The sequence below is a fragment of the Ranitomeya variabilis genome, chromosome 8 (genome assembly GCF_051348905.1).
Source record: "Ranitomeya variabilis isolate aRanVar5 chromosome 8, aRanVar5.hap1, whole genome shotgun sequence".
Taxonomy (NCBI): Eukaryota; Metazoa; Chordata; class Amphibia; order Anura; family Dendrobatidae; genus Ranitomeya; species Ranitomeya variabilis.
In genome coordinates, this window is record NC_135239.1 from 104,491,295 (window position 1) to 104,513,412 (window position 22,118).

The following is a 22,118-nucleotide window of genomic DNA, read 5'->3' on the forward strand; positions in this document are numbered from 1 at the left end:
TTAAGTAAATCTGCGGCGACTGGACACACCCATATAATTATTATTTTCTTAAGAGATGTGGCATGCTTTCTGTTTCAGTATTCTTACAAATGCTTAAACTAATTGCAATTACTAAAACTTTTGGCAGTGTGACTTTAAATTAGTATATATAGCCTATAACATTATCATTTCTGTTTAGTACCTCCAACTTTTGAAGGTAGCACAGAAAATGTATCAGAGGAAATTACATCTTTAGAAAATCAAACTGTATTGCTGAATTGTTCTGTGAGAAGTCATCCTGCTCCAACTGTTACCTGGCTGAAAGATGGGCAAGCCATAGAGGAAGGAAGCCACTACCAGATTGTATCTGCTGGAAGATACCTGCAGGTTTGTGACATATAATATGTATTGTCATATATACACTCTGTGCACAATTATTAGGCAATTTGTAGTTCTGATTAATTTTATTATAGCACAACTACAGGCCTATTAGTCAGTCTGAAAGGGTAATAAACCTGAGTTTTTAGGAAAGTAAATGTGGCCCTTAGGAAAATGACTTACGGTATGTGTGCACCATTATTAGTGTAGAGAAATATTATGCAACTAAATGAAAAACGTAAATGTTTCACCTCATTTGTTTGATTGCATCTGTTAAAGTTAGAATAATAACGAGACAACTGAAAATGTACAAAAATATATTTCTGATATTTAAAAAAAAATAGTGACCAATATAGCTTCTTTTCAGTAACAGTCATTAGCTTTACATCCATGTCAGTTTCTTAATCTGTCAATAATCAGCCTTTTGGACAGCACCAACCACAGCTTCTCAGACACTATTCAGAGAGGTGACTGTTTTCCTTCACCTTAAATCTCCAATTTAAGAAGGGCCCACACGTTCTCAATAGGGTGTAGGTGTGAGGAAGGGGCCATGCCATTATTCTGCCATCTTTAAGGTCTTTACTGGAAGCTAAGCAGTGGAGACTTTGATGCTTGCAATGGAGCATTGTCCTGTATAAAACATGGTTTTGTTGAAAGTTGCAGACTTTTTCCTCTACCACTCCTTGAAGAAAATGTCTTCAAAAACTGTCAGTAGGTTTGGGAGTTGATTTGAAGTCCATCTTCAACCCAAAAATGTCCAACTGGCTCATCTTTTCTTAATACCAGCCCGTGACAGTACCCAACCTCCACCTTGCTGGTGTCTAAGTCAATGTGGAGGTCTGTGCCCATTACTGATCCAGCTACGGGCCCATCCATCTGGCATGTCAAGAGTCACTCTCGTCTGATCAGTCCATAAAACCTTTCCAAAATTTGTATTCAGACATTTGTGGTGGTCGAGTTTCAGTCAAGCTTACCTTAGCCATGCCTGGGAACACCTTGTATTTCTGGGTACTCCAGGGAGGTTTCAGTTCTGGAATATGACAGCACTGGAGGATAATTGGGTTCCTGGTCACTTCACCTTTGATTCTTCTTAAATCTTTGGTAGTTAATGTGTGCCTTTTTTTTCTCAACACATTCTTGCAACCCTGTTGACTAATTTGCAACAAAACTTTAATGGTTCTGTGACGCTCAAATATCTTAGCAATATCAAGAGTGCTGCATCCATCTGTAAGACTTTTAGCAATGTTTTACTTTTAAGATTCTCTTTTTTGGCCCATTTTGCCAGGGGAAAATCCTGCACACTTTAATAAAGGGTGTTGTATCCTTAAGCCGCACCCTCCCTCATTTTACAAATGTGCATCACCTGATCTGACAAATATATGTGTATCTATCTATATAATCGTCTAAGGGGTATGTTAGGAGATGAGTTCCTGCCACTGCACAGGGGGAATCTCGAACCTTGTCTGCTGCGGTTTCTCATTCTGCATCAGCTGCAGTGGAGCCTGCTCAGCGGAGACGTCGGTCCCAGCGTCTCGCTCAGTCTGATTCTGTGCAAAGGGTTACTGCTGCCTTTCCAGGCTCTGCCATTGTAGCCTGTACTGATCAGCGGCGAGCAGACGTCTCTGGGACTAAGTCCTGCTTTTCCCCTTCTGAGCATGCCCAAAGGAAGACCTCTCAGTGGAGGTCTGGGGTCACATGCTCTGGTACTGCAGTAGCTCCTATTGGTCCTCTAGGAAGGTCCTGAAGCTGCTCAATTACTGTAGCAGTTCTCATTGGTCCTCTAGAAAGGTCTTGAACTTGCTGCAGCTATAAAAGGTTTGCATGGCCGCACGGCCATGCGCTAGTATACACTTGTTTATGTGTGTGTGTTGTGAGTGAAAGTCGCTCTTTAATCATCCCCTCCCTTGTGTTTGAATGCTCACGTAAGGAGGATGATTGTAATCTAGCGCCCGACTTGTAACCAACACTGGTACAGAAACAGCGTCTATTGCTGTGACCGCCAGTGCGGCGCCGTGCTCTATCACCGCGCTTTCCAAACCCAAGTCTGGGTGGTTAGTGGCGTCCGCCAGTGTGGCATCGCATGCACTCTAGTGCTATTTAATTATTATTTCTGTTACATGCGGTACTGCTGCTCTGTGACACAACAGGGTTCGCTTCTTTCACACAAGGTGAAGCTAACCCGTGTGTGTATCCTCATTGTACCGCCATATAGTCCGTCATTGCTTAGCAGCAGGTTCCATATCTGCACGGTGGACCCCTGGCTGCAAACGCACCTTATTCCTTTTCTCTAATTATTTGGTGCGTTCCGCTAGCCCTAACAGGGTACTTCTGTCTGTTTGTCTGTAACGGAAATCCTGCGTCACTGATTGGTCGCGACAGGCTTAGTCCGGCCGCAAATTGGCCCCTCCCTACTCCCCTCCAGTCGGTGCCCCCTCCCTTCTCCCCTCCAGTTAGTGCCAGTGTGTCACCCCATCCCAGACCAACTTTTTACTATTGATGCTGCTTATGCAGCATCAATAGTAAAAAGATATAATGTTAAAAATAATAAAAAAATAAGATTGTGCTATTCTCACCTTCCGACGTCCACCGATGCACGCGATGCTGCCACCAGCTTCCATTCCCAGTGATGCATTGCAAAATTACCCAGAGGACTTAGCGGTCTCGCGAGACCGCTAAGTCATCTGGGTAATTTCGCAATGCATCACTGGGAACGGAAACTGGCGGCAGCATCGCGCGCATCGGGACAGCTTAGTTGGATGACGGAGGGTGTCATGAATCCCAATGGCTAGGGATAGCACAGGACAAGCAAAGTACAAATATATTACGGACGAGCTCTAGGGTGATGGAACCTGGGCTGACCGCTGCCCTACGCCTGACAAACGCAACTAGAGATAGCCAGGGAGCGTGCCTACGTTGGTTCTAGACGCCACGCACCAGCCTAAGAGCTAACTAGCACTGCAGAGAAAATAAAGACCTCACTTGCCTCCAGCGGAATGAACCCCAAAAGATATAGTTGCCCCCCACATGTATTGACGGTGAAATGAGAGGAAGGCACACACATAGAGATGATATATATAGTTTTAGCAAATTGAGGCCCGCTGTAAACTAGAAAGCAGAACGATACAAAAGGGGACTGAGCGGTCAGCAAAAAACCCTAATCAAAAAAAAAACATCCTGAGATTACAAGAACCCATGTGCCAACTCATGGCACATGGGGAGAACCTCAGTCCACTAGAGCTACCAGCTAGCATAGAGACATAATAAGCAAGCTGGACAAAAAACCAAACAACTGAAAATCAGCACTTAGCTTATCCTGAAAGATCTGGGAGCAGGTAGGCAGGAACCAAACAGAGCACATCTGAATACATTGATAGCCGGCAAGGGAAATGACAGAAAGGCCAGGTAAAATAGGAAACACCCAGCCACTGATGGACAGGTGGAAACCAAAGGCCGCAACCCACCAAAGTCACCCAGTACCAGCAGTAACCACCAGAGGGAGCCCACAAACAGAATCCACAACAGTACCCCCCCCTTGAGGAGGGGTCACCGAACCCTCACGAGAACCCCCAGGGCGATCAGGGTGAGCTCTATGGAAGGCGCGGACCAAATCAGTCGCATGAACATCGGAGGCGACCACCCAGGAATTATCCTCCTGACCATAACCCTTCCACTTAACCAAATACTGGAGTTTGCGTCTGGAAACACGAGAATCCAAGATCTTCTCAACAACATACTCCAATTCTCCCTCCACCAGCACCGGAGCAGGAGGCTCAACCGAAGGAACAACGGGCACCTCATACCTCCGCAACAACGACCGATGGAACACATTATGAATAGCAAACGATGCTGGGAGATCCAAACGAAAAGATACAGGGTTAAGAATCTCCGAGATCCTATAAGGACCGATGAACCGAGGCTTGAACTTAGGAGAAGAGACCTTTATAGGGACAAAACGAGAAGACAACCACACCAAATCCCCAACAAGAAGTCGGGGACCCACGCGGCGACGGCGATTAGCAAACTGCTGAGTCTTCTCCTGAGATAACTTCAAATTGTCCACCACCTGATTCCAAATCTGATGTAGCCTGTCCACCACCACGTCCACTCCAGGACAATCCGAAGGCTCCACCTGACCAGAGGAAAAACGAGGATGAAACCCCGAATTACAAAAAAAAGGAGAGACCAACGTGGCCGAACTAGCCCGATTATTAAGAGCAAATTCGGCCAGTGGCAAAAAAGCAACCCAGTCATCTTGATCAGCAGAAACAAAACACCTCAAATAAGTTTCCAAGGTCTGATTAGTTCGCTCCGTCTGGCCATTCGTCTGAGGATGGAATGCAGACGAGAAAGACAAATCAATGCCCATCTTGGCACAAAACATCCGCCAAAATCTAGACACAAACTGGGATCCCCTGTCAGAAACGATATTCTCCGGAATCCCATGCAAACGAACCACGTTCTGAAAAAATAAAGGGACCAACTCAGAGGAGGAAGGCAACTTAGGCAAGGGCACCAAATGAACCATCTTAGAAAAGCGGTCACACACAACCCAGATAACGGACATTTTCTGTGAAACCGGGAGATCAGAAATAAAATCCATGGAAATGTGCGTCCAAGGCCTCTTTGGGATGGGCAAGGATAACAACAACCCACTGGCCCGAGAACAGCAAGGCTTAGCTCGAGCACACACTTCACAAGACTGCACAAAGGTACGCACATCCCTAGACAAGGAAGGCCACCAAAAAGACCTGGCCACCAAGTCTCTAGTACCAAATATTCCAGGATGACCAGCCAACACAGAAGAATGGACCTCGGAGATGACTCTACTGGTCCAATCATCCGGAACAAACAGTCTTTCTGGTGGACAACGATCCGGTTTATCCACCTGAAACTCCTGCAATGCACGTCGCAAGTCTGGGGATACGGCGGACAATATTACCCCATCCCTAAGGATACCAGTAGGCCCAGAGTCTCCAGGAGAGTCAGGCACAAAACTCCTGGAAAGAGCATCTGCCTTCACATTCTTTGAACCTGGCAGGTATGAAACCACGAAATTGAAACGAGAAAAAAAACAACGACCAACGAGCCTGTCTAGGATTCAAACGCCTGGCAGACTCAAGGTAAATGAGATTCTTGTGATCAGTCAAGACCACCACACGATGTTTAGCACCCTCAAGCCAATGACGCCACTCCTCAAATGCCCACTTCATGGCCAAAAGCTCCCGATTACCCACATCATAATTGCGCTCGGCGGGCGAGAATTTTCTAGAGAAGAATGCACATGGCTTCATCACCGAGCCATTAGAACTTCTCTGTGACAAAACCGCCCCCGCTCCAATCTCGGAAGCATCAACCTCAACCTGAAAAGGAAGTGAAACATCTGGTTGACACAACACAGGAGCAGAAGAAAACCGGCGCTTAAGTTCCTGAAAGGCCTCCACGGCCGCAGGAGACCAATCAGCAACATCAGCACCCTTTTTAGTCAAATCAGTCAAAGGTTTAACAATACTGGAAAAATTAGCAATGAACCGACGATAAAAATTAGCAAACCCCAAGAACTTCTGAAGGCTCTTAACAGATGTAGGTTGTGTCCAGTCACAAATCGCCTGAACCTTGACGGGATCCATCTCAATAGTAGAAGGAGAAAAAATGTACCCCAAAAAAGAAATCTTCTGGACTCCGAAGAGACACTTTGAGCCCTTCACAAACAGAGAATTGGCCCGCAGAACCTGAAACACCTTCCTGACCTGTAGAACATGAGACTCCCAGTCATCAGAAAACACCAAAATATCATCCAAATACACAATCATAAACTTATCCAGATATTCACGGAAAATATTGTGCATAAAGGACTGAAAGACTGACGGAGCATTGGAGAGTCCAAAAGGCATTACCAAATACTCAAAATGGCCCTCAGGCGTATTAAATGCGGTTTTCCACTCATCACCCTGTTTTATCCGCACCAGATTATACGCACCGCGAAGATCTATCTTAGTGAACCACCTAGCCCCCTTAATGCGAGCAAACAAATCAGTCAATAATGGCAATGGATACTGATACTTGACTGTAATCTTATTCAGAAGGCGATAATCTATACAAGGCCTCAGGGAACCATCTTTTTTTGCCACAAAAAAAACCCCTGCTCCCAGAGGGGACGAAGATGGACGAATATGTCCCTTTTCCAAGGACTCCTTAATATAATTCCGCATAGCAGTATGCTCTGGCAGTGACAGATTAAATAAACGACCCTTAGGGAACTTACTGCCAGGAATCAATTCTATAGCACAGTCACAATCTCTATGCGGAGGGAGCGAATTGAGCATAGGCTCCTCAAAAACATCCCTATAGTCAGACAAAAACGCAGGGATCTCAGAAGGAGTAGATGAAGCGATTGAAATCGGAGGTGCATCATCATGAACCCCCTGACATCCCCAGCTTAACACAGACATTGTTTTCCAGTCCAGGACAGGATTATGAGTTTGTAACCATGGCAGACCAAGCACTAGTACATCATGTAAATTATAAAGTACAAGGAAGCGAATCACCTCCTGATGAACGGGAGTCATGCGCATGGTCACTTGTGTCCAATACTGCGGTTTATTCATAGCCAATGGTGTAGAGTCAATTCCCTTCAGAGGAATAGGAACTTCCAGAGGTTCCAGACTAAAACCGCAGCGTTTAGCAAATGACCAATCCATAAGACTCAGGGCAGCGCCCGAATCCACATAGGCATCGACGGAAATGGAAGACAGTGAAAAAATCAGAGTCACAGACAAAATGAACTTAGGCTGCAGAGTACCAATGGCAAAAGATTTATCAACCCTTTTTGTGCGTTTAGAGCATGCTGATATAACATGAGCTGAATCACCACAATAGAAACACAATCCATTTTTCCGCCTATAATTTTGCCGTTCACTTCTGGACTGAATTCTATCACATTGCATAGTCTCAGGTGCCTGTTCAGAAGACACCGCCAACTGGTGCACGGGTTTGCGCTCCCGTAAACGCCGATCAATCTGAATGGCCATAGCCATAGACTCATTCAGACCTGTAGGCGTAGGGAACCCCACCATAATATCCTTAATGGCCTCAGAAAGACCATTTCTGAAGTTTGCAGCCAGGGCGCACTCATTCCACTGAGTAAGCACCGACCATTTCCGAAACTTCTGACAATATATCTCCGCTTCATCATGCCCCTGAGAGAGGGCTAATAAAGCCTTTTCAGCCTGAATCTCCAGGTTAGGTTCCTCATAGAGCAATCCCAATGCCAGAAAAAACGCATCCACACTGAGCAATGCAGGATCCCCTGGTGCCAATGCAAATGCCCAATTCTGAGGGTCGCCCCGCAGGAAAGATATTACAATCTTGACCTGTTGAGCAGGGTCTCCAGAGGAGCGAGATTTTAAAGAAAGAAACAATTTACAATTGTTCCTGAAATTCAGGAAGGTAGATCTATCTCCAGAAAATAACTCTGGAATAGGAATTCTAGGTTCAGACATGGGAGTGTGAACAACAAAATCCTGTATGTTTTGAACTTTTGCCGCGAGATTACTCAGGCTGGAAGCCAAACTCTGGACATCCATGTTAAACAGCTAAGATCAGAGCCATTCAAGGGTTAAGAGGAGGTAAGAAGCAGCTAGACAGCAATTAAGGGCTAGGCAGCAAAACTCTGAAGGGGAAAAAAAAAAAAAAATTTCCCTTAAACACTTCTCTTTCTCCTGCTTCAGCCCAAACAATTAACACTTTGTGGGCCGGCTATACTGTCATGAATCCCAATGGCTAGGGATAGCACAGGACAAGCAAAGTACAAATATATTACGGACGAGCTCTAGGGTGATGGAACCTGGGCTGACCGCTGCCCTACGCCTGACAAACGCAACTAGAGATAGCCAGGGAGCGTGCCTACGTTGGTTCTAGACGCCACGCACCAGCCTAAGAGCTAACTAGCACTGCAGAGAAAATAAAGACCTCACTTGCCTCCAGCGGAATGAACCCCAAAAGATGTAGTTGCCCCCCACATGTATTGACGGTGAAATGAGAGGAAGGCACACACATAGAGATGATATATATAGTTTTAGCAAATTGAGGCCCGCTGTAAACTAGAAAGCAGAACGATACAAAAGGGGACTGAGCGGTCAGCAAAAAACCCTAATCAAAAAAACCATCCTGAGATTACAAGAACCCATGTGCCAACTCATGGCACATGGGGAGAACCTCAGTCCACTAGAGCTACCAGCTAGCATAGAGACATAATAAGCAAGCTGGACAAAAAACCAAACAACTGAAAATCAGCACTTAGCTTATCCTGAAAGATCTGGGAGCAGGTAGGCAGGAACCAAACAGAGCACATCTGAATACATTGATAGCCGGCAAGGGAAATGACAGAAAGGCCAGGTAAAATAGGAAACACCCAGCCACTGATGGACAGGTGGAAACCAAAGGCCGCAACCCACCAAAGTCACCCAGTACCAGCAGTAACCACCAGAGGGAGCCCACAAACAGAATCCACAACAGGAGGGTGAGTATATAACTAGTTTTTATTTTATTTTATTTTTTTAACAGGGATATGGTGCCCACACTGCTATATACTACATGAGCTGTGTTATATACTGCGTGGGCTGTGTTATATACTGCGTGGCCTGTGTTATATACTACGTGTGCTGTGTTATATTCTACATAGGCTGTGCTATATATTATGTGGGCTGTGTTATATACTGCCTGGCTGCTATATACTATGTGGGCAGTGTTATATACTGCATGAGCAGTGTTATATACTGCGTGGCCTGTGTTATATACTATGTGGGCTGTTATATACTACATGGGCTGTGCAATATATTACGTGGGCTGTGTTATATACTGCCTGGCTGCTATATACTACGTGGGCAGTGTTATATACTGCGTAGGCTGTGTTATATACTATGTGGCCTGTGTTATATACTGCGCAGGTTGTGTTATATACTGCGTAGGCTGTGTTATATACTACGTGGCTGCTATATACTACGTGGCTGCTATATACTACATGGCTGTGCTATATACTACGTGGCAGTCTGTGTTACGTGAGCTGTGCTATATACTATGTGGCTGCTGTTTACTATGTGGCTGCTATATACTACATACCTGTCCTATATACTACGTGGCTGTGCTATATACTACGTGGCTGTGCTATATACTACGTGGCTGTCTGTGTTATATTCTACGTGGTTGTGTTATATACTACATGGCTGTGTTATATACTATGTGGCTGTGCTAAGCGTGACGTACATACATACATACATATTCTAGAATACCCGATGCATTAGAATCTGGCCACCATCTAGTGTATATATATTTATTCACTGTGTTCCAAATTATTATGCACAAAGAGTTTAGGAGTGCTAAGGCTAGAATTTTTTTGTTTGTCATTTAAACTCATTGATGGTGATGTGTGTCAGGGCTCTTTATATCACTGAAAGCAATTGCAGATACCTGCGCAAATTAGTTTGGCAGGTGTGTCCAAATAAAGGCAAGACTACTTAAGAAGGCTGTTCCACATTATTAAGCAGCCTACATTTTTTGCCAAAATGGGAAAGAAAAAGGATGTATCGGCTGCTGAGAAGCAACAAATTGTGGAGTATTTAGGTCAAGGCATGACTACAATCAACATTGCCAAGACACTTCATCATGATCATCGCACAATCAAGAAGTATGTAGCTGATTCCCAGCACACACGTGTGCGTGCTGATAAGGAAAAATTGAGGACTCTTTCCAACAGGCAATTGTGTAAGGTTAAAAGAGCAGCTGCAAAAATGCCTTGTCATAGCAGCAGACAAGTTTTTGAAGCTGCTGGTGCCTCCAACGCCCCCAGAACAATAAGATGCAGGGTCTTTCAGAGGTTTGCAGCTGTGCGTAAGCCATCCTTTCGACCACCTCTATCCACTGCACACAAGCAGAAACGGCTCCAGTGGGCCAAACGATACATGAAGACTGACTTCCAAACTGTTTTGTTCACCGATGAGTGCCGTGCAACGCTCGATGGTCCAGATGGATGGAGTGGAGGATGGCTGGTTGATGGACACCCCATGAAAACACAGCTAAGGCGCCAACAAGGAGGAGGTGGAGTAATGTTTTGGGCTGAAATCATGGGGAGAGAGATTGTCGGCCCCTATATGATCCCTGAAGGGGTTAAAGATGAACTCCATAATCTATGTGGAGTTTCTAAAACAACACTTTCTGCCATGGTTCAAGAGGAAGAACCGTGCTTTCCGCAGCAAAATCATTTTCATGCATGATAATGCACCGTCTCATGCTGCAAAAAACACATCTGCATCTCTGGCTGCTATGAGCATAAAAGAGGACAAACGTATGGTGTGGCCACCATCTTCCCCTCACCTCAACCCCATTGAGAACCTCTGGAGCATCATCAAAAGGAGTGTCTATGATGGCAGGAGGCAGTTCACATCTAAGCAACAGCTCTGGGAGGGTATTCTGTCCACATGCAAAACAATTGAAGCAGAAACCATCCAAAAACTGACAAATTCAATGGACGAGAGAGTTCAGAAGCTTCTTTCGAACAAGGGGTCCTATGTGCAAATGTAACATCACCTAGAATAAAGTTTTCACTTGAAAACTGTTTGATTTCATTTTGTAATAAACTGATAATGTTTATAACTTACAATTGACCATTTTTTTGTTCAAAATAAAAAAAAAAGGTTGAAAACTCTGCTGTGCATAATAATTTGGGACATGCATTTTGAATGTTTATTTTTTTTAAAAAAGATACTGTTTTCATAGGCAGTTTGTTCCAAAACATTGCAATTATACTAGAATAGTAGATGACTGGAAAATAACAATGACTGCAATTCACATAGGTAATTTAGAGAAAATATGAGGAAATATTATTTGCATAATAATTTGGAACACAGTGTATATATATATATATATATATATCCCCTTAGAGACGGAGCCAAATTTTTTAAATCTGACCAGTGTCACTTTATGTAGTAATAACTCTGGAATGCTTCAACGCAGTGACTTTAAGTCTGTTTTTTCGTGACACATTATACTTTATGATAATGGTAAATTTAGGTTGATATGTTTTGTGTTTATTTATAAAAAATATCAGAAATTTGAGAAAAATGTTAAAAAAAGCAATTTTCAAGCTTTTAATGATTATCCCTTTAATCCAGATAGTCATACCGCAGCAAAATATTATTAAATAATATTTCCCTCATGTCTGCTTTACATCAGCACCATTTGTAAAATGCTCTTTTATTTTGTTAGCACTTTAAGAGGTTTAAAAATGTAGCAGCAATTTTTTAATTTTTTCAGGGAAATTTACAAAATTTATTTTTTTAGGGACTTATCCATGTTTGAAGTGTTTTTAGGGGTCTCATATATTGGGAAACCCCCAAAAGTGATACCATTTTAAAAACAGCACCCCCTGACATATTGAAAACTGCTGTTAGGTAGTTTATTAACTCTTCAGGTGATTTTCAGGAATTAATGCAAAGTGACATGATAGAAATGACAATGTGTATTTTTACCACCTAAATGCCTCTAACTTCTAAACAAATTACTACAGCCGACAGACTCTAAGGCCGCTATTTGGTCGTGAATTGCCATGACAAATATCAAGACCACAAAATCATGATCTGAGGGCACCAATTGGGATAAAGTGCTTGTGCTTTTTTCAAAAGAATAGAAGGTCATTTATTGGGATACATTTTTAGTCTTCAGATGTGAATTTAATGAGATTGACATGCTTCTTACAAATAGGTTAATTATTATCAATATTGTTTTTTATACATTTTATATGTCATGTTTATATGTATATATATATATCTATATCTATATATATAATTGTCTAAGGGTTTTTCTGTCTGTCTGTCTGTCCTGGAAATCCCGCGTCTCTGATTGGTCGAGGCCGCCAGGCCTCGACCAATCAGCGACGGGCACAGCATGGCGACGATGATGTCATAAAGGTTGCCTCGACCAATCAGCGACGGGCACAGTCTGCCGCGAATTCGCCTCGACCAATCAGCGACGGGCACAGTATCGACGTAGATGTCATAATGGTTGCCATGGCAACGATGATGTCATAAAGGTTGCCTCAACCAATCAGCGACGGGCACAGTCTGCCGCGAATTCTGGAATCATCATTGTCCATATACTACGGGGACACGACGGGCACAGCATGGCGACGATGATGTCATAATGGAAATCCCGCGTCTCTGATTGGTCGAGGCCGCCAGGCCTCGACCAATCAGCGACGGGCACAGTATCAACATAGATGTCATAATGGTTGCCATGGCGACGATGATGTCATAAAGGTTGCCTCGACCAATCAGCCTCCCACCCTCATAGATCTTTTGCTTGATGATACTCCAAAAGGTTCTCTATAGGGTTGAGGACAGGGGAAGATGGTGGCCACACCATGAGTTTATCTCCTTTTATGCCCATAGCAGCCAATGACTCAGAGGTATTCTTTGCAGCATGAGATGGTGCATTGTCATGCATGAAGATGATTTTGCTCCTGAAGGCACATTTCTGCTTTTTATACCATGGAGGAAAGTTGTCAGAAACTCTATATACTTTGCAGAGGTCATTTTCACACCTTCAGGAACCTTAAAGGGCCCTACCAGCTGTTTCTCCATGATTCCGGCCCAAAACATGACTCCTCCACCTCCTTGCTGTTGTTGCAGCCTTGTTGGGACATGGTGGCCATCCAGCAACCATCCACTACTCCATCTATCTGGACCATCCGGGGTTGCTCAACACTTATCAGTAAACAAGAATGTTTGGAAATTAGTCTTCATGTATGTGTGGGCCCAATGCAACCATTTCTGCTTGTGAACACTGTTTAGGGGTGGCCGAATAATAGGTTTATGCACCACAGCAAGCCTTTGAAGGAGCCTACACCTTGAGGTTCGAGGGACTCCAGAGGCACCAGCAGCTTCAAATATCTGTTTGCTGCTTTGTAATGGCTTTTTAGCAGCTGCTCTCTTAATCTGATGAACTTGCCTGGCAGAAATCTTCCTCATTATGCCTTTATCAGCACAAACACAACTGTTCTCAGATACAGACACAAATCTCTTAACAGTACGATGATCACACTTAAGTTTGCGGGAAATTTCTAATGTTTTCATCCCTTCACCAAGGCATTGCACTATTTGATGCTTTTCAGCAGCAGAGAGATCCTTTTTCTTTCCCATGTTACTTGAAAACTGTGACCTGCTTAATAATGTGGAACATCATTTTTAAGTAGTTTTCCTTTAATTAGAATCACCTGGAAAACTAATTATCCCATGTGTTTAAGATTGATTTCAGTGATCCATTTAGCCCTGAGACACAATACCATCCATGAGTTTATTTGAAAAACAAAACAATTAAATCTTTATCACACCTAAATCCAATTTGCATAATAATTTGGAACACAGTGTATATATAAGAACAATGTAGGATGAATCACTCCTCCTCTTCCTATTTTGTCTCCCCTGTCCACTTTTCTTCTGCTGATTGTGAAAATTACATGGGAGCCCAAGCCATTTTTTTCAGAAAAATAATTTTTTAATTAAATACATGTAAAGTAAGCTGCTCACACACACACTGTACTAATTGTATATGTCACTGACATCTTTATATCTGTCCATTCTATGTGTACATATCTATTCTATCTCTTCTATTTTGTTGGGTTATGGTGTGATTTTACGGTATGCGGCAGATGAAATGTTGGGTTTTCAAGGACATGGGTGTGTACAAATCGGATGGCACTCTCATGGTCCAAGTGACGTGCAATTTTTTTTTCTCACACCATTGAGTTGCATTGGCGAGTCTTGTCCAATATACAATTGCAGCATGCAATGATTCTATATTTTCGGTGTGTATGTTTATTTAACTCTTTACTTACAGGTTAAGTAATGAGGGTGTCTGGTTGACTCCTCTTCATTACTAAACCTAGGGCTTGGTGTCAGCGACAGCTGCTGACAACCCCTAATCCCATTACTCCAATGAGACTGCACCAGGGTATCTGGAAGAGCCTGGACAGAGTGCCAGAATTGACGCTTCAAATATGAAGTGCCATTTCTGGGGCAGCTGAGGGCTGGTATTTTTAGCCTGGGATTGGGCAAATATGCATGAAAAGAAAGGGTTGAACAAGGAAATTACACCACAAAACTTTTTTTTCATGTTTTCAGATATCTTTATTTAGCTCCAAAAAGTGTTCATTGCTGTACAAAAACACATGCAAAAGCACAACAAAAATGTGGAAAAACCACATGTTTTTTCTGCCAAGTGAAGCAAATACTTAATGTGTGCACATACACTAATACTTACATTTCATATAATCCCCTGCAGGTCCACTTCTGGACTGGCATCCTGGTGCTCTTACATGACGTCGCAGATGCGATGATGTCATTGCATACACATCATCATCAGCGCATCACAGAGGAGGTGAAGGCACTCCTTTGGAGCTGCTCCATGAGAGCTCCAAGCCTCCCTGTGCCGAGATGTACGCTGTTGTGGATTCTGTTTGTGGGCTCCCTCTGGTGGTTACTGCTGGTACTGGGTGACTTTGGTGGGTTGCGGCCTTTGGTTTCCACCTGTCCATCAGTGGCTGGGTGTTTCCTATTTTACCTGGCCTTTCTGTCATTTCCCTTGCCGGCTATCAATGTATTCAGATGTGCTCTGTTTGGTTCCTGCCTACCTGCTCCCAGATCTTTCAGGATAAGCTAAGTGCTGATTTTCAGTTGTTTGGTTTTTTTGTCCAGCTTGCTTATTATGTCTCTATGCTAGCTGGTAGCTCTAGTGGACTGAGGTTCTCCCCATGTGCCATGAGTTGGCACATGGGTTCTTGTAATCTCAGGATGTTTTTTTTTTTGATTAGGGTTTTTTGCTGACCGCTCAGTCCCCTTTTGTATCGTTCTGCTTTCTAGTTTACAGCGGGCCTCAATTTGCTAAAACTATATATATCATCTCTATGTGTGTGCCTTCCTCTCATTTCACCGTCAATACATGTGGGGGGCAACTATATCTTTTGGGGTTCATTCCGCTGGAGGCAAGTGAGGTCTTTATTTTCTCTGCAGTGCTAGTTAGCTCTTAGGCTGGTGCGTGGCGTCTAGAACCAACGTAGGCACGCTCCCTGGCTATCTCTAGTTGCGTTTGTCAGGCGTAGGGCAGCGGTCAGCCCAGGTTCCATCACCCTAGAGCTCGTCCGTAATATATTTGTACTTTGCTTGTCCTGTGCTATCCCTAGCCATTGGGATTCATGACAGTATAGCCGGCCCACAAAGTGTTAATTGTTTGGGCTGAAGCAGGAGAAAGAGAAGTGTTTAAGGGAAATTTTTTTTTTTTTTTTCCCTTCAGAGTTTTGCTGCCTAGCCCTTAATTGCTGTCTAGCTGCTTCTTACCTCCTCTTAACCCTTGAATGGCTCTGATCTTAGCTGTTTAACATGGATGTCCAGAGTTTGGCTTCCAGCCTGAGTAATCTCGCGGCAAAAGTTCAAAACATACAGGATTTTGTTGTTCACACTCCCATGTCTGAACCTAGAATTCCTATTCCAGAGTTCTTTTCTGGAGATAGATCTACCTTCCTGAATTTCAGGAACAATTGTAAATTGTTTCTTTCTTTAAAATCTCGCTCCTCTGGAGACCCTGCTCAACAGGTCAAGATTGTAATATCTTTCCTGCGGGGCGACCCTCAGAATTGGGCATTTGCATTGGCACCAGGGGATCCTGCATTGCTCAGTGTGGATGCGTTTTTTCTGGCATTGGGATTGCTCTATGAGGAACCTAACCTGGAGATTCAGGCTGAAAAGGCTTTATTAGCCCTCTCTCAGGGGCATGATGAAGAGGAGATATATTGTCAGAAGTTTCGGAAATGGTCGGTGCTTACTCAGTGGAATGAGTGCGCCCTGGCTGCAAACTTCAGAAATGGTCTTTCTGAGGCCATTAAGGATATTATGGTGGGGTTCCCTACGCCTACAGGTCTGAATGAGTCTATGGCTATGGCCATTCAGATTGATCGGCGTTTACGGGAGCGCAAACCCGTGCACCAGTTGGCGGTGTCTTCTGAACAGGCACCTGAGACTATGCAATGTGATAGAATTCAGTCCAGAAGTGAACGGCAAAATTATAGGCGGAAAAATGGATTGTGTTTCTATTGTGGTGATTCAGCTCATGTTATATCAGCATGCTCTAAACGCACAAAAAGGGTTGATAAATCTTTTGCCATTGGTACTCTGCAGCCTAAGTTCATTTTGTCTGTGACTCTGATTTTTTCACTGTTTTCCATTTCCGTCGATGCCTATGTGGATTCGGGCGCTGCCCTGAGTCTTATGGATTGGTCATTTGCTAAACGCTGCAGTTTTAGTCTGGAACCTCTGGAAGTTCCTATTCCTCTGAAGGGAATTGACTCTACACCATTGGCTATGAATAAACCGCAGTATTGGACACAAGTGACCATGCGCATGACTACCGTTCATCAGGAGGTGATTCGCTTCCTTGTACTTTATAATTTACATGATGTACTAGTGCTTGGTCTGCCATGGTTACAAACTCATAATCCTGTCCTGGACTGGAAAACAATGTCTGTGTTAAGCTGGGGATGTCAGGGGGTTCATGCTGATGCACCTCCGATTTCAATCGCTTCATCTACTCCTTCTGAGATCCCTGCGTTTTTGTCTGACTATAGGGATGTTTTTGAGGAGCCTAAGCTCAATTCGCTCCCTCCGCATAGAGATTGTGACTGTGCTATAGAATTGATTCCTGGCAGTAAGTTCCCTAAGGGTCGTTTATTTAATCTGTCACTGCCAGAGCATACTGCTATGCGGAATTATATTAAGGAGTCCTTGGAAAAGGGACATATTCGTCCATCTTCGTCCCCTCTGGGAGCAGGGGTTTTTTTTGTGGCAAAAAAAGATGGTTCCCTGAGGCCTTGTATAGATTATCGCCTTCTGAATAAGATTACAGTCAAGTATCAGTATCCATTGCCATTATTGACTGATTTGTTTGCTCGCATTAAGGGGGCTAGGTGGTTCACTAAGATAGATCTTCGCGGTGCGTATAATCTGGTGCGGATAAAACAGGGTGATGAGTGGAAAACCGCATTTAATACGCCTGAGGGCCATTTTGAGTATTTGGTAATGCCTTTTGGACTCTCCAATGCTCCGTCAGTCTTTCAGTCCTTTATGCACAATATTTTCCGTGAATATCTGGATAAGTTTATGATTGTGTATTTGGATGATATTTTGGTGTTTTCTGATGACTGGGAGTCTCATGTTCTACAGGTCAGGAAGGTGTTTCAGGTTCTGCGGGCCAATTCTCTGTTTGTGAAGGGCTCAAAGTGTCTCTTCGGAGTCCAGAAGATTTCTTTTTTGGGGTACATTTTTTCTCCTTCTACTATTGAGATGGATCCCGTCAAGGTTCAGGCGATTTGTGACTGGACACAACCTACATCTGTTAAGAGCCTTCAGAAGTTCTTGGGGTTTGCTAATTTTTATCGTCGGTTCATTGCTAATTTTTCCAGTATTGTTAAACCTTTGACTGATTTGACTAAAAAGGGTGCTGATGTTGCTGATTGGTCTCCTGCGGCCGTGGAGGCCTTTCAGGAACTTAAGCGCCGGTTTTCTTCTGCTCCTGTGTTGTGTCAACCAGATGTTTCACTTCCTTTTCAGGTTGAGGTTGATGCTTCCGAGATTGGAGCGGGGGCGGTTTTGTCACAGAGAAGTTCTAATGGCTCGGTGATGAAGCCATGTGCATTCTTCTCTAGAAAATTCTCGCCCGCCGAGCGCAATTATGATGTGGGTAATCGGGAGCTTTTGGCCATGAAGTGGGCATTTGAGGAGTGGCGTCATTGGCTTGAGGGTGCTAAACATCGTGTGGTGGTCTTGACTGATCACAAGAATCTCATTTACCTTGAGTCTGCCAGGCGTTTGAATCCTAGACAGGCTCGTTGGTCGTTGTTTTTTTCTCATTTCAATTTTGTGGTTTCATACCTGCCAGGTTCAAAGAATGTGAAGGCAGATGCTCTTTCCAGGAGTTTTGTTCCTGACTCTCCTGGAGACTCTGGGCCTACTGGTATCCTTAGGGATGGGGTAATATTGTCCGCCGTATCCCCAGACTTGCGACGTGCATTGCAGGAGTTTCAGGTGTATAAACCGGATCGTTGTCCACCAGAAAGACTGTTTGTTCCGGATGATTAGACCAGTAGAGTCATCTCCGAGGTCCATTCTTCTGTGTTGGCTGGTCATCCTGGAATATTTGGTACTAGAGACTTGGTGGCCAGGTCTTTTTGGTGGCCTTCCTTGTCTAGGGATGTGCATACCTTTGTGCAGTCTTGTGAAGTGTGTGCTCGAGCTAAGCCTTGCTGTTCTCGGGCCAGTGGGTTGTTGTTATCCTTGCCCATCCCGAAGAGGCCTTGGACGCACATTTCCATGGATTTTATTTCTGATCTCCCGGTTTCACAGAAAATGTCCGTTATCTGGGTTGTGTGTGACCGCTTTTCTAAGGCTACGTTCACACTAGCGTTGTGCGCCGGTGCGTCGGCGACGCAACGCACAACGCACGCAAAAACGCGTCAAAACGCACGCAAAAACGCTGCGTTTTGCGACGCATGCGTCGTTTTTTGCCGAAAATCGGACGCAAGAAAAATGCAACTTGTTGCGTTTTCTTGGTCCGACGCTTGCGGCAAAAAAGACGCATGTGTTGCACAACGCAACAAAAAAAAACGCATGCGTCCCCCATGTTAAGTATAGGGGCGCATGACGCATGCGTCGCCGCTGCGTCGCCGACGCAAACCCGACGCACATTAGCTTAACGCTAATGTGAACGTAGCCTTAGATGGTTCATTTGGTGCCCTTGCCTAAGTTGCCTTCCTCCTCTGAGTTGGTCCCTTTATTTTTTCAGAACGTGGTTCGTTTGCATGGGATTCCGGAGAATATCGTTTCTGACAGGGGATCCCAGTTTGTGTCTAGATTTTGGCGGACGTTTTGTGCCAAGATGGGCATTGATTTGTCTTTCTCGTCTGCATTCCATCCTCAGACGAATGGCCAGACGGAGCGAACTAATCAGACCTTGGAAACTTATTTGAGGTGTTTTGTTTCTGCTGATCAAGATGACTGGGTTGCTTTTTTGCCACTGGCCGAATTTGCTCTTAATAATCGGGCTAGTTCGGCCACGTTGGTCTCTCCTTTTTTTTGTAATTCGGGGTTTCATCCTCGTTTTTCCTCTGGTCAGGTGGAGCCTTCGGATTGTCCTGGAGTGGACGTGGTGGTGGACAGGCTACATCAGATTTGGAATCAGGTGGTGGACAATTTGAAGTTATCTCAGGAGAAGACTCAGCAGTTTGCTAATCGCCGTCGCCTCGTGGGTCCCCGACTTCTTGTTGGGGATTTGGTGTGGTTGTCTTCTCGTTTTGTCCCTATGAAGGTCTCTTCTCCTAAGTTCAAGCCTCGGTTCATCGGTCCTTATAGGATCTCGGAGATTCTTAACCCTGTATCTTTTCGTTTGGATCTCCCAGCATCGTTTGCTATTCATAATGTGTTCCATCGGTCGTTGTTGCGGAGGTATGAGGTGCCCGTTGTTCCTTCGGTTGAGCCTCCTGCTCCGGTGCTGGTGGAGGGAGAATTGGAGTATGCTGTTGAGAAGATCTTGGATTCTCGTGTTTCCAGACGTAAACTCCAGTATTTGGTTAAGTGGAAGGGTTATGGTCAGGAGGATAATTCCTGGGTGGTCGCCTCCGATGTTCATGCGACTGATTTGGTCCGCGCCTTCCATAGAGCTCACCCTGATCGCCCTGGGGGTTCTCGTGAGGGTTCGGTGACCCCTCCTCAAGGGGGGGGTACTGTTGTGGATTCTGTTTGTGGGCTCCCTCTGGTGGTTACTGCTGGTACTGGGTGACTTTGGTGGGTTGCGGCCTTTGGTTTCCACCTGTCCATCAGTGGCTGGGTGTTTCCTATTTTACCTGGCCTTTCTGTCATTTCCCTTGCCGGCTATCAATGTATTCAGATGTGCTCTGTTTGGTTCCTGCCTACCTGCTCCCAGATCTTTCAGGATAAGCTAAGTGCTGATTTTCAGTTGTTTGGTTTTTTTGTCCAGCTTGCTTATTATGTCTCTATGCTAGCTGGTAGCTCTAGTGGACTGAGGTTCTCCCCATGTGCCATGAGTTGGCACATGGGTTCTTGTAATCTCAGGATGGTTTTTTTTTTATTAGGGTTTTTTGCTGACCGCTCAGTCCCCTTTTGTATCGTTCTGCTTTCTAGTTTACAGCGGGCCTCAATTTGCTAAAACTATATATATCATCTCTATGTGTGTGCCTTCCTCTCATTTCACCGTCAATACATGTGGGGGGCAACTATATCTTTTGGGGTTCATTCCGCTGGAGGCAAGTGAGGTCTTTATTTTCTCTGCAGTGCTAGTTAGCTCTTAGGCTGGTGCGTGGCGTCTAGAACCAACGTAGGCACGCTCCCTGGCTATCTCTAGTTGCGTTTGTCAGGCGTAGGGCAGCGGTCAGCCCAGGTTCCATCACCCTAGAGCTCGTCCGTAATATATTTGTACTTTGCTTGTCCTGTGCTATCCCTAGCCATTGGGATTCATGACAGTACGCTGTCAGGAGGTGGAGCGCCGGCACGCGATATCCTGGGGCCCGGTGAACAGAAGCACAAGACAGAGGGACCCAGATCATCTCCAGGCCCCCGCTCTTTACTTCTGTTCACAAGTCCCCATACCGCAGTTAGGGCACTGGGTAGTAGTGCCTTGATATAAGCCCTGTGGGGTATGTGCATGGTGCTTACTATCATTAATAATATTTTTCTCCTGCCTTTTATTACTGAGTTCTCCTTTCTAACCTGAATCATGTATTTTATTAATTTTTTTAAATTTGATGTGCTGTTGCCACGCCAGAGAGGCAACGGGAGATTAGGGAGGTTAATAAGTGTCTCAAGAATTGGTGTAGGAAGGAGGGGTTTGGGTTCCTGCAGAACTGGGCCGACTTCTCAGTCGGCTACAGGTTCTACACTAGGGACGGGCTGCACCTCAATGGGGAAGGTGCAGCTGTGCTGGGGAGAAAATGGCTAGAAGGTTGGAGGAGTGTTTAAACTACGGAATGGGGGGAGGGTATTCATTTTATAGGAGGGGAAGATAGTGCAGATAGAGACCTGAGCACAAATAAGGAAGTTGGGGGTGGTGGTGGCATGGGGGTGGGGTTAGATCAATTAATAATTTAAGAAAGAATAGAGGTGCAGAGAGATGCATAAAATGCATGTATACTAATGCCAGAAGCCTCGCCAACAAAATGGACAAATTAGAATTGATGTTGTTGGAGCATAATTATGACATGGTGGGGATATCTGAAACGTGGCTGGATGAGAGCCATGACTGGGCTGTTAACTTGCAGGGTTATAGTCTGTTCAGAAATGACCGAACGGATAAGCGAGGGGGAGGGGTGTGTCTATATGTAAAATCATCCTTAAAACCCATCCTGCGTGATAATATAGGTGAATCTAATGAAAATGTAGAGTCCCTGTGGATGGAGATAAGGGGAGGGGGAAAAAATAATAAATTACTGATAGGGGTTTGTTATAAACCTCCAAAAATAATGGAAGCAATGGAGAATATCCTCGTAAAGCAAATAGATGAAGCTGCGACTCAAGAAGTCATTATTATTCACTGAAATAGATTGGGGAACGGAAATCTACAGTTCCAGCAAAGGTAATCGGTTTTTGACAACTATGAGAGACAATTACCTTTCACAACTGGTTCAGGACCCAACAAGAAGGGGGGCACTGCTA

General features: G+C 44.5%; 1 protein-coding gene across 1 annotated transcript in view; it reads left to right on the plus strand.

The window, feature by feature from the left end:
- The window catches only part of HMCN1 (hemicentin 1), a 768,245-nt gene that overhangs the window by 426,899 nt on the left and 319,228 nt on the right, over positions 1-22,118 (plus strand). The window contains exon 56 of the mRNA XM_077275842.1: positions 179-366. Coding sequence (XP_077131957.1) covers positions 179-366 — 188 coding nt within the window. The remainder of the gene's footprint in view (positions 1-178; positions 367-22,118) is intronic.